Source organism: Hemitrygon akajei, chromosome 10 (assembly GCF_048418815.1).
Source record: "Hemitrygon akajei chromosome 10, sHemAka1.3, whole genome shotgun sequence".
NCBI lineage: Eukaryota > Metazoa > Chordata > Chondrichthyes > Myliobatiformes > Dasyatidae > Hemitrygon > Hemitrygon akajei.
In genome coordinates, this window is record NC_133133.1 from 152,590,282 (window position 1) to 152,603,289 (window position 13,008).

General features: G+C 38.9%; 1 protein-coding gene across 2 annotated transcripts in view; it reads right to left on the reverse strand.

The window, feature by feature from the left end:
- Positions 1 to 13,008, reverse strand: part of LOC140734834 (dual specificity protein phosphatase 16-like) — a 60,491-nt gene that overhangs the window by 16,193 nt on the left and 31,290 nt on the right. For both annotated transcript variants that reach the window (XM_073059415.1, XM_073059414.1), the window contains exons 2-3: positions 7,655 to 8,181; positions 2,540 to 2,678 (exon numbers count right to left, since the gene is read on the reverse strand). In XM_073059415.1, the coding sequence (XP_072915516.1) occupies positions 2,540 to 2,678; positions 7,655 to 7,885 (370 nt within the window). In that variant the 5' untranslated portion in view covers positions 7,886 to 8,181. The remainder of the gene's footprint in view (positions 1 to 2,539; positions 2,679 to 7,654; positions 8,182 to 13,008) is intronic.

The window sequence follows — 13,008 nt, forward strand, 5'->3', positions numbered from 1 at the left end:
AACCTATTCACAATTTAACTTCAACTGGTAAGTTCAGTGGCTCCGTTCTGATTCAGTCTCATTGAGACTATGCAGGCAAAGACCGTAGACAAATGCTCATGTTAAATGATGCTTTTTGAAAATTTAAGGACAAGATCAGGGAAGATATTAAGTGGCTATCTTCTTTATTAATAAATTGTTAAATGCGTACTCCCAACATTTAATACACAGTTCAGGACAAGTCGGTTTTATCACTTAATATTCTGGCTAGTTTATATTCAGTGAGACATCTCTCACCGGTTAACAAAAGGGCTATATTTTGGGTGACTTCAGTTTGTGGTCAAAGCATTTGGACAGAACATCAGTTTTGAGTATTCAGAGTTTGTTATAGGCCAGTTAGTGTGACCTCAGTGGTTAGGAAAATATTTGAGTCAATTGTTAAGGATGTGGTTTGGGGGTACTTGGAGGCACATGATAAAATAGGCTAAAATCAGCATAATTTCCTCAAGGGAAAATCTTGCCTGACAAATCTGTTGGAATTCTTTGAAGAAATAACAAACAGGATAGACAGAGGAGAATCAGTGGATGTTGTGTACTTAGATATTCAGAAGGCCTTTGACAGGGTGTCACACATGACGCTGCTTAACAAGAGCCCATGGTATTACAGGAAAGATACTAGTATGGATAGAGCATTGGCTGACTGGCAGGAGACAAAGAGTGGGCATAAAATGAGACTTTTCTGGTTAGCTGCTGGTGAATAGTTGTGTTCCACAGGGGTCTGTGTTAGGACCACTTCCTTTTACATTACATGTCAATGATTTCAATGATGGAATTGATGGCTTTGTGGCCAAGTTTGCAAGTGATACAAAGACAAGTGGAGGGGCAGGTAGTGTTGAGGAAGGAGAGTTACTACAGAATGACTTAAGATGGATTAGAAGAATGGGCAAAGAAGTGGCAGGTAGAATAAAGAATCAGAAACTGTATGGTGTTGTGGTCAGGCACTTTGGTATAATCAACAAAATAACAGATTATTTTCTAAATGGAGAGAAAATTCAAACATTGAGAGCAACTGGGTGCAAAGGGACTTGGGACTTGCAAAGGTTATCTTGCAAGTTGAGTCAGTGGCGACAAAGGCAAATGCAATGTTAGCATTCATTTCACGAGGATGAGAATATAAAAGCAAGTATGTAATGCTGAGGCTTTATAAGGCACTGTTGAGGCCTCATGGAGTGTTGAGAGCAGTTTTGGGCCCTTTATTTAAGAATGGATGGGCTGACATTGGAGACAGTTCAAAGGAGGTTCACAAAAATGATTCTGGAAGTGAAAGGCTTATCATATGAGAAGCATTTGATGACTTGGGGCCCATACTCACTGGAATTCAAAAGAATGATGGGGGAGGGGGGGGAATCTCATTGAAACCTATCAAAATGTTGAAAGGCCTTGACAGAGTGGACATGGAGAGGATGCTTCCTATGGTGGGGGAACCTAAAAACAGAGAAAACAGCCTCAGAATAGAGGGAGGTCCATTTAGAATGGAGATGAGGAGGAATTTCTTTAACCAGAGAGTGGTGAATCTGTGGAATTTGTTGCTATTGGCAGCTGTGGAGGCCAAGTTATTGGATACATATAAAGCAGAGGTTGATAGATTCTTCATTAATAGGGCATGAAAGGATACAGAGTGAAGGCAGGAGATTGGCCTAAGAGGGAAATGGATCATTATGAAATGGTAGAGCAGACTCGATGGGCCAAATGGCCTAGTTCTACTCCTACACATCTTCTCTCTTCCCAGAAGATCTGCTGTGTGAATAAAGACCTTTATATTTCTCTGTTACAGCTTCCATGTGCCTCAGTTTACTCAGTCACACTGGCATGGGACTTGATTTGATAATGCCAATGAATATCATGGGAACATGATTATACCTTCCCTTACTGGAGATGGTTGCTGTCCAGGTTTTCACTGCATCCTGGTGCTTCCTTATTTGATGATGGAATTGAATAATCTACAAGCAACAACCATCTCTACTTATATTCTCAAGTTAGAAGTAATGTCATTGATGAAGTAGTTGAAGATGAAAGGAATTGGGAGACAATGTCTTAGGACAGGTGACTGAACTTCAACAGCCACAGCCTCAACTAACTCAGGTCATGCTTGGTATGTTTCCAGGCAGGAGAGATTCTTCCCTTTGATGTCAAATCTTCGGCCTCACCCCGTCAGATGTTGATTTAACTATGAAAGGCAAATACTCTCAAATCAATTCTGGAATTCAACTTTTGTCCAGCTGAAATGAGGTCCGGATTAGACTCGTTCACACGGAAGCAAAGCTGAGCAAGCTAGTTGTTACACAGCTTAATATTTCTACATTAAATAACTTTATAAAATGCATCATTCAATTTACTGTCAGCAACACTATGAGACGTGTTCTCCAAGTTGTTTTAAGTCGAAGAGAAGGGTCAAGCTGAAATCCACTTACCATGGACCCAAAAACCCACCTGGCCTCCTCCTATTTGCTAATAGCTCTGGGATTTTATATAGAACATTTCAGAAAATAGTGAATCCTACCTGTCAGGAGGAACACGTTGTTAAACTTCTTCTCCAGTTTGCTCAGAAGAACAGAAAGAAAGCAGTCCGAAGACAGCCGACTGACATCCTGCGTGCATTGGTCATATACAACTACCTCTTGTTTGGCATCAAACTCAATCTGTAATGGCAGTGGGAATACATGATTAATAAATGTTAAATAATTCCTTCAATCGTCAATATTTTTATGCAGGTGAGAAATAATGATTCCTGTTGTAAAATTTTAAAGATTCAGCAATATAACATTTTTGTGATTTTTTTTAAGTTCCTGCTCACTTATTATCAAATCCATAAGCTGTATAGTATACATTCTTTTAGCACAGATGGACATAAAAGTTCTAGGAACTATAATTCTATGCATCATTAAACAAAGAAAGAATGTTACCTACAACACTATATTGGATAAAATGAAATCTAGTAAGGAACTTAGTACACTTCTTCAATGTTTCCTCTAGGTTTGAAATATCATCAAAAATCAAATCTGTATACCAATTAATAGGACAAAGCTCATTACAATTTTAGTTAAAGAAAAATCTGTAAATCAGACAGATTATTTTTATATTCTTAGGGATCTTCTGCTGGGCACATGCACGTGTAGCTATTAACTCAAAACTTACACAGTTTCATCTGGTATGATCTCATCAGTTTGGAAATCCCATTGCACTTGTTGTTTCGTCTTAGAGGGAAGAATAACCTTTTGGATATCTAATTTCTATATAGACGGTATAATCATAAGAAGAGAGAATTTTTTTTAAAAAACCAAGTCTACATTATGCCCCATGTTGAATTTTGACCAATTACTAGGAGCTAAATATCGTAATTCAGATGCAAAATGAAAATGGATAATTTCAATTATTAGTCACTGGTAGCTTTCTGTTTGCTTATATATATTATGTTTAATACCTTTATTTTTCCAGTGCAATTTAACAGAACATATAGCTGTAAAGTACAAAATTTAAACTGATACAAAACACAATCTGCTGATAATGATATCTACCAACAACAATGAAAGTTTTTTTTGCAAAATATTCACAAAACAACTAAATGGAAATAACTTAAAAGTCACTTTGCTGAAAGCAGAACTGTTGAACCACATATTCAAAATGTTCGATGTGAACACAGGACTTTTTGTGATGTTCTGAGAGCATGCAAGGTTTTCAGTCAATGCAAGCATTTTATTAAAGTTCAAACTGATCATGGACTTCCCTTCACTAGAATTGAGAGCTTCTAATCAACTGTGCCCTTCCTTACCCAGTGGGCCAAATTTCAATAACTTTCTTCTAATCACAAGTTCTCTTGTGATTTCCCTTTTTCTCTCTGCCCACTTCACCAGGTTCTCAGCCTTCCAACAAAACCATTGCACTGCTCCCTTTATCCAGTCATCTCTAAATCACTGAACTCTCCTTCCTGGTCATCACATTAGCTGATATCAGGTGAGATTTTACACACAACAGCCACCCACAGTCACCCCAGGCCCAAAATGACCTAATCCAGGTGCAGAAGACTTATCTTGTTTGCCTGAAGTGTCCTGAATCAGCAACGAAGTCAGAGTGGTGGTCCCTAATGATACACTCAAGAACTCCACTGCCAGCTTTGCTGGCTGTCAGAGACAACAAAGCTATATATGTTTCTGAATTAAGCAAAACCATAAACAATTAAGCAAGGATATCTATGGCTTTTGTAAATATTTTGGATCCCAAACCCCGTGCTAGACCTAACTTTGTATAGGATCCATATCCTAAACACTAGAACATTTTCAATTTGATCAACTCCACTGGAAGTTTAATTGAGAAATATTTTGACAAAGGCAATGTTATATAATCAATCAATAATTTTCTGTAATTCAACTATGTAAAATGCAGAATATCTGTTGCCATTCCCAGGTACTGTCCTTTACTCTCATCTTTTGGAAATCTAAAGAGTCTGACATCTACAGATTCTACTCCATTAACTCTCCTTGTCATGTCCATGAAGAATTTCAGCAAATTTTTCAAACATGATTTACCTTTTATAAAATCATGCTTGACCATTTTTGATTATATTCACACTTACTGAATATTTAGTTGTTTCCTCTTTGATAGTCAGTTATAAAACATGGAAGTGAGCCCTTCGGTCCAACCCATGCTGAACACGGTGCTTCATCAAGCTAGTCTCATTTACTAACATTTGGCTCATAATCTTCTAATCCTTTTTAGCCCGTCTGTATTTTAGAAGTTATTAAGCCTCAACCACTTGCTCAGCAGCTTATTCCACATAGATACTACACTTTGTATATGAAAAAAGTTGCTCCTTAAGTTCCTATTAAAACTTCCCCCTCATCTTAAAACATATGCCCTCTAGTTCTTGATTCCCCAATGCTGGAGGAAAAGAAACTGATTGCATTCACCCTATCTAGGCCCCACATTATTTCTTGCAGCTCTACAAGATCACCTCCTAGTCTCCTACACTATAAGGAATAAAGTCCTAGTCTATCCACCCTCTCCTATAACTCAGTCCCACAAGTCCTGAACATCCTTATAAATCTTCTCTTCATCTATCCTAAGCTGAACATAATATTCTAAGTACAGCTTTACTGGAATCCCATATGATAACACCATTACCTCCCAACTTTTACACTCAACGCCTTTGATGTATGAAGGCTAGTTAGCAGGCCAACAGATGTCTCACCACCACATCACCCACAGCATCCTGTTGTCCTTTGAGAATGAGCTGCTGATGAGTAATATCCTTGTACTCGCGACCTCTGCTTAGCAAGAACATAAAGCAGGTTCCTGGTGCAATGTCAATATTCCCTTATAGCTTGAAGCTACAGCTATGTAACAGAGATGAATCATCACATGTCAACCAGATCAGGTTGACATTGCTTAACAGGCAGAAATACATTGTACAGAAGCTTCACCCTTTCAAGAGAGATCTATGTGAGGGGACTAATACCAAAGCCTCATTTAAAAAGGAGTTCTCAATGTCCTAAGGAGGTGGTCATGGTATCCTGACTCCACACAACCTCCCATGCAGGCCTAGATGTCCTCCATCATCCTCACGTACTTGCCGTTAGCCAAGCATGCACAACAGCATCCGCATTGGCTCCATTAAGAAATGGTGACCCTCAACAGTCCACTGCGGCTATGGGTGCCTTCCCTCCAGTAAGCCCGTGGACCAGACCCCTCAGCCCGTTGCTACACTGCAGCTTACTGGAGCATCTCTCTCTGATGTGTTTGTCCACCTTATTTTTGTCCATGGAGGGTGTCGGGTAAAAGGATCGATGACCCACTGTGCTCTTCATTGTAACCTTCCCACTACTGGTTCTAATCTCTCTTCGGTATTGCTGCTCCTGCATGGCTTTTTACCTTGCAGGTCATCTCCTGATACTCACAAAGAGAGGGAAAAAAAAATTACAGTTGCCGCAAGCCAATCACATCAAGAGAAAAATCTGCAGATGCTGGAAATCCAAGCAACACGCACAAAATGCTGGAGGAGCTCAGCAGGCCAGACAACATTTATGGAAAAGAGCACAGTTCTGCCGAAGGGTCTCATCCTGAAACATCAACTGTATTCTTTTCCAAAGATGCTGCCTGGCCTGCAGAGTTCCTCTAGCATTTTGTGTGTGTTAGTTGTGGCAAGAACACTTTTATAGTGATGTGGCAACAGTCATTGTCAAAAGGGCGTGTCCAACTAGTTACATAAAAGGTGATCTTGTTACAAGTCAAGGTTTGTATAATTAGTGCACAATTACAGATAGAAACGGATCTGTGGGCTTTCAAGGGATTGGAGGCCTCGCTGTCCATCATTCCAGCATGATGGACAGATATTGCAGGTAGCTTCCTTGGCCTGGTAGATAATAATTTTCTTCAGAAGAAAATGAATATGGAGGAGAGGAAATTAAAACTTCCAAAAGCATAAAAAAGTAGTTGCAAGAATCAGAATTCAAATTTATTTTCATTTAAACAGTTAGATCATATACGGGGAACTGTGCCTAGCTCTAGTCATTTCACTCTAGGTGCTGTGCACTGAATTTACTTTACATGAATGGACCCAGGAATGAGGGATTGGAGCCAGCTACAAGGTCAGCCAGAAGGCTGAGCAAGGACTGAGATTTGATAGAGGTGTGCATGGTCAAAACTAATTTAGATAGGGTGACGTGTGTGAGTGGCAAAAATCACAGCAAACCAGGGCATTCCAGGGGAATTGCGTAGATATCAGAGGGTAAATAAGTAGGTCTGTAGAAGTTGAGAGCTTGTTCTACTTGCAGCTGCCACAGACTCAATGGAGGAATGGTTCCTGCTCAAAAAAAAAACAATTCTCTGATTGAATCCCTGTTTCAACAATTCAAAAAAAGAATTACCGGAATACTGTCCTCTAACTCCAGGCACACATTTTAAAACATTCTAAACACTTTGAACAAGTATTTTCAGGAAGATTGTGTAGAAAGCCAAAGACAGAGAGATTAATCTGATCAAGTTTTTTTTTAAAGATATTTCTTCCTGTTGGTGAGACTAAAAACTAGAAGCAACAAATAAGCAAATTGTGAATAAATTTTTAAAAATTGAATAGAGGAGAAACGCTCATCTTGAATGGTGACTCACTACCACAGGGGAGAGAGAGGTCAATGCATTTAAAGGAATGCTAGGCTGTCAGAAAGAAAAAGGAACAGAAGGAAAAGGAGAGATAAAAAAGATGGAAGGTCAGTCGTTTGGAATGGCATGCAACATAAGCACAATTATGCGAAACCTTTACTGTAAGTCTTAATTATCACAGAAACAAAATTCATAATACTTTTTAAATTTGCAAAGGAATGGAAATGTAGAAACACTTCCATTAAATTGAAATTCATCCTTTCAAATCTTTAAAGCATTAAATTAATTCAACACTAACCTGTTCCCACATTATTTTAAAACAGCTGTATTACAGGTTCATGCTAAACATCAAAGGTGGATTCAAATCAAATCAAATACAAATATTAGTCACTCATATTGCAAAACCACAAATATTTAGTCATCATTGGACATACAAGAAGACACTTCTAAATCTATCACAATTGGAGTTTGAAAGTAAATTTACTGGATATTCTCTAATTTTATTTTTCTATCATAATCCTACCTTTTGTTTTGCAGAATGCTGGATGAGTTCTATGATTTGTACTTTGTCTTGTTCAAGTCTTCTTTTCATGAGCTTTGAGCAATTAATATTCACAGCATACAAAATATGCGAGGCATTGTACTCAACAAAAGAACGACTGTCAATAACTAGCACTTTCTCTATGTCATTTTCCAGTAGTCCCACCAGCTTCTCAGCAGTTACCATCTGAGTCCTAGATTTTTCATCATCCATGGTAGCACAGTGCTGTCCCCAAATTATGGGTTAGTTGTATTCAAAGAATTAGCCACTTCATTATAGCAGAAACTTAATGATGTCATGTAGATTGTAATTGACGTAGAAATGTAAAATCCATTTCAATGATCTATAAATTGTAAAGTTCTCTTTTTTTACTGGCAATGCTCCTTACTGGATTAACAGGCTCACTGTGGATTGCCTGAGAACGCCATCGCCTCATAAGTGCCAAGGGTCAATTTAAGATTACATCATTCTTCACTTATATCTGCATCTCAATATTCCAACTGGAAAACCTGAAAACAACACAGAAAGAATCTTTAGAAAGATGCACAATCTGAACAGGAACTGTTTACCATACAAGACTGCCACAAAGAAATGCTAAAATATTTAGAATTAAAGGCAAATTCTGTCCAACACACACGTTGCAATGCTCAAACTGTACAGTTCTACTACAGATAGGCCGAAATGCAATCATGTTTTTTGAATACAATTATTCATAATTTTAAAACCTCCATTGTTACCGTACTAATGGGGGTAGATCTATGGTAGGTAGGTTACATTAAACAATACTATCAGTAATTTCAGAATTTTCACAAATATACTTTGTTTATTGCAGAAATTAATTTGCCAAAAACTTCATGGTGTTATGAAAGTAAGCACCTGTAGTCCCACTGACACACACACCACAATTTTAGCTGAATCCAAAAATTTTCAACTTCCCGCAAACACAGACTACATTATTTGCAACCTCTTCCAACAGAATCAGGCAAAATTGAACTAGACTTCAGCGTAATATCTGCAGAGATGCACCTACAATTTTGTGTTTCCTGAAAACTATCCTGACAATGCTACCACTGCTAGCTGTGCCTGGAATTCTGAAATCTCTTCCCCTAGTTTACAACTCTCGTTCCTCCAAGAGGCTTTAAAAGTGACCAAGCTTTATGGAATAAAATCTTGTGCGACAAAATCCCTTGACATCCTAGGTGCATTATCAAACAAGAGGTCAGGACACCGTTATATTAAAGCCATTACTTATATCCAAGGGCTAGCAATTCAGCATGTGCATTAGTTATTTGTTAACTTATGGAATGTATCAATAATACTAATATTTTGGTCATCTGACGTTAAAATCAGTACACAGTATATCTTACAGCATTGTGATTATAGCAGGGAAAGCACTGAGCAGAAGGTCAATCTTGAAAGGGTTTCAGCAAAACTGATGCTGATCAAGAAAGGCAGAATGAATGAATTAAATATCAAAAGGATATATTATTACATCCCAGTGTCAAAGCTATTATAAACCAAAAGTTCAGTAGTCTTAGTTATGCCATGTGCTTATTCTCTACAGTCAATAGCTTTGGGCCCTTATCTCAGAAAGGATATATTGTCATTGGAGAGAGTCCAGAGGAGGTTCACGAGGTTGATTCCGAAAATGAAGTGGTTAACATAAGAGGAGCATTGGCAACTTTGGGCCTGTACTCATTGAAACCTGCCGAATGTTGAAAGAACTAAACAGGGGGGATGTGGAGAGGATGTTTCCTATGGTGGGGGGGGGGGGGGGGGGGGGTATCCAGAACTAGAGGGCACAGTCTCAAAATTGAGGGGAGACCTTTTAGAAAAAAAGTTAAGGAGGATTTTTTTTTAGCCAAAGAGAGGAAGAATCTGTGGAATGCTCTGCAATAGACTGTGATGGGGGCCAAGTCCTTGGGTATATTCAAAGCAGAACTTGATAGATTCCTGATTGGTCGGGACATCAAGGGATATAGTGAGAGGGTAGGTGTATGGGGTTGAATGGGATCTGGGATCAGCCATGATGAAATGGCAGAGTGGACTCGATGGGCTGAATGGCCTCATTCTGCTTCCGTGTCTTTTGGTCTACATCGATATCTGGCATACAAACAGGCTTCAAAGTAAAAACACGTTTTATTCTCAAAGTTTTTAATCCAATTTTTTTTAAAAAAAGTTACACTATGCAAGTTCTCCCCAAGGTGAGTATGAAAGTCCATTTTCTGAACAGCCTGAGCACATTCATGATGTGATTTTCATTTAACTCTGATCTATGACACTACAATGACTTCTGTCCCAAGAGTCCTTACAATGTCCATCTAACAGAGGTGTTCTAAACAGCTCCATCTTCACAATGCATGGCCAAATTATCCTAGTTTAACATCACTACTCCTTTGTAAACCCCATCTCTGGAAATTTAATTGGACAAATGTCTTTTTTTTCAGCATTACACAAGTGCAATTATATTTTTAATTCAAACTGGAAGGCTGGCAAGTTAAAAAAAATATATATTTAACTGTAGTTTTGAATGTGCAAGGTGTCAGTGTTATAGATAGGCCCCTCAGCCCAACTTGTCTATGCTGACCAAAGGGCAAACCTTAACTCATCCCACTTACCTGCGTTTGGCCCTCATACGGAGTCTAAACCTTTCTTAGGCATGTTCTGATTTGCCTCTACCACTTATCCATGTACCCACTATGAGTGAAAAAGTTACCGCTCAGTCCCCTCTGAACTTAAAATTATGCCCTTTAATTTTAGACTCCCCATTCCCTGGGTGAAAAAGCTGTAACTATATCAATACCCCTCACGATTTGACAACTCTGTAAGATCACTCCCCGAGCCTTCTTCAATCCAGGGAAAAGACCAAGGTGCCTACCTTTATCTGCATTTGGCCTTCATACGGAGTCTAAACCTTCCTATCCAATCTCACATTACAACTCAAGACCTCCATTTCCAGCAAAATCCTTGTGAATCTTTTCTGAACCCTCTCTAGCTTAAGCTCAAGTGTAGCGCAGTGATCGGAACCACAAACACTTTTCCAAGTGCGGTCTCACAAGCGCCTTGTGCAGCTATAACACAACATTCCAACTCCTGTACTGAATTTCACTCGAGCTTTATCACTTACAGTACTGACCCCCTCAGCACTGACTAGGCAATGTCTGACTACTTGATCCAATTAACCACAGTTCCATAGCTATTGTTCCCTAATGTTCATGTCCCACCACCCTCTTCTTACAGAAACCCTTCAAAATAAAGCTCCTGAACCCCTCATCCATGGAACTTAGCCACTCAAGGTGGCAATTGTCCCATCACATTTAGATTTTAGCACTAGACTTTTGAGACACACATCTCCAAATGCTAAACACTCATAGGCCATCTCTGGAATATGAGGACCCAATTTATGGGCATACATACACACAAACAAGCTCCAATAATATTCAATTCGAAAGCCTGGCCTGCATGTCCTGTATACATTTGTTTCTATGAATGGTGGATTCGTTCACTCGCTCTCCCTGCTTTTAGCAAGTGGCCTATGTGCTTATGGTGCCATTTATTACAATACTGAAGAGGTGCAGTAACCAATTGATTTTTCAGTATTTTCCAACTTACGGACAAGATATAATATAATACCATCCTATTTGTTACCTGGGGACACGCTGTATTTTCGCAAACATCACTGACTGCCATACGTTGGGATATGTAAAATGCTTTAATTGGCTACCTGTTTTTATTGTATGGATAGAGAATATCACATCAGAAATTTTTTTAAAAAATAATTTTTTAGATTAATTTCTGGCAGACTATAAAAAGAAAAATGGAACAATGTTTTAGAATGTACATTCAAAATGGGAAGTTAACTATGTACCAAAAATAAACTATTAAAAATTATGCCCATGATTACTATAGGAGTTCCAAAGCAATAAGTTAATACATTTAAAAACCTAAAGAAAAAAAGGAAGCTGAACAGTTAGAATGCTGAAGGAACTCAGAGGTCAGACAGTATCTATGGAAATGAATAAGCAGTCGATGTTTCAGGACTGGAAAGGAAGGGGGAAGAGAGCAGAATAGGAAGGTGAGGCGAGGGGAAGTAAGGTAATAGGTGAAGCCAGGTGGATGGGGGAGGGAGATGAAGCTGGGAGTTTGATCGGTGGGCAAGATAAAGGGTAAAGGGCTGAGAAGAAGGAAAGTGGACCATGGGACAAAGGAAAGGAGAAGGGGCACTGGGGGAGGTGTTAGGGGAAAAATTACCAGATGTTGGAGAAATTGAAGTTCATGCCAACATTGTGGGCCGAAGGGCCTGTAATGTGCCGTCAGACTGGAATATGAGGTGTTGCTCCTCCAACCTGAGAGTGGTCACACTGTGGCAGAAGAGGCGGCCATGGACCAACATGTCAGAATGGGAATGATAGAATGTACAGTAATTTTCATTTACCATCCAAAGGAAAAAAAATACACTATTATTTATAGAACAAGGGACTTCAAAATTTTATTTTATATTTTGCATTCAATTTTATTTGGTTTCTTATTTTTCAAGAGGTGAATCAATTCACAGTAGATTTGGATCTAATCTTAACTATTCACTTATAAATTCAGATTTCAAATTACTTTATTTTCTTTTATTCATAAAATGACAAACTATTGGACAACCAAGATTATTAGCAAACAGTAAGTGGGGTCTGGGTGACACAAGATTAAAGAAATCAATTCAGGCAACGTTAGTCAAATTCTGAGTGGGGAAAATCGTGAGTGGAAAAATGAATCACCGATCTACACCTCACCAGATTTTACCCTCTACTGTACACAACAAATAGTAAAATTGGTTGGAGTACAAGAATCGAGGCGGAGATATTATAAATGTGAACACATTCTTGGATCCATTTCAATTTGCCTACCATCACAATAGGTCAACAGCAGATGCCACTTCATGTGCTCTCAACTCAATCGTGAAACAGATGAACAGTGAAGATGCATACATCACGATGCTCCTCACTGACCACAACTCGGCACTCAATCCTATCATTCCCTCAAAACTAATCAATAAGCTCTAAATCCAAGCATCAATATCTCCTTGTGCAATTGGATCATTGATTTCCTCACTTGCAGACCCCAGTGAGTTTGGATTGGCAATAACATCTCCTCCACAATCTCCATCAGCACAGGTGCATTACAAGGCAGTATGCTTCGCCCCTGCTCTGCTAGTTTTATACTTACGACTGAGGCTAAGCACTGCTCCAAAGCCGTATCTAAGTTTGCTGATGACACCACTGTCATTGTCTGAATTAAAGGTGGTGACGAATCAGCAGACAGTAGGAAGACTGAAAATCTGGCTGAGT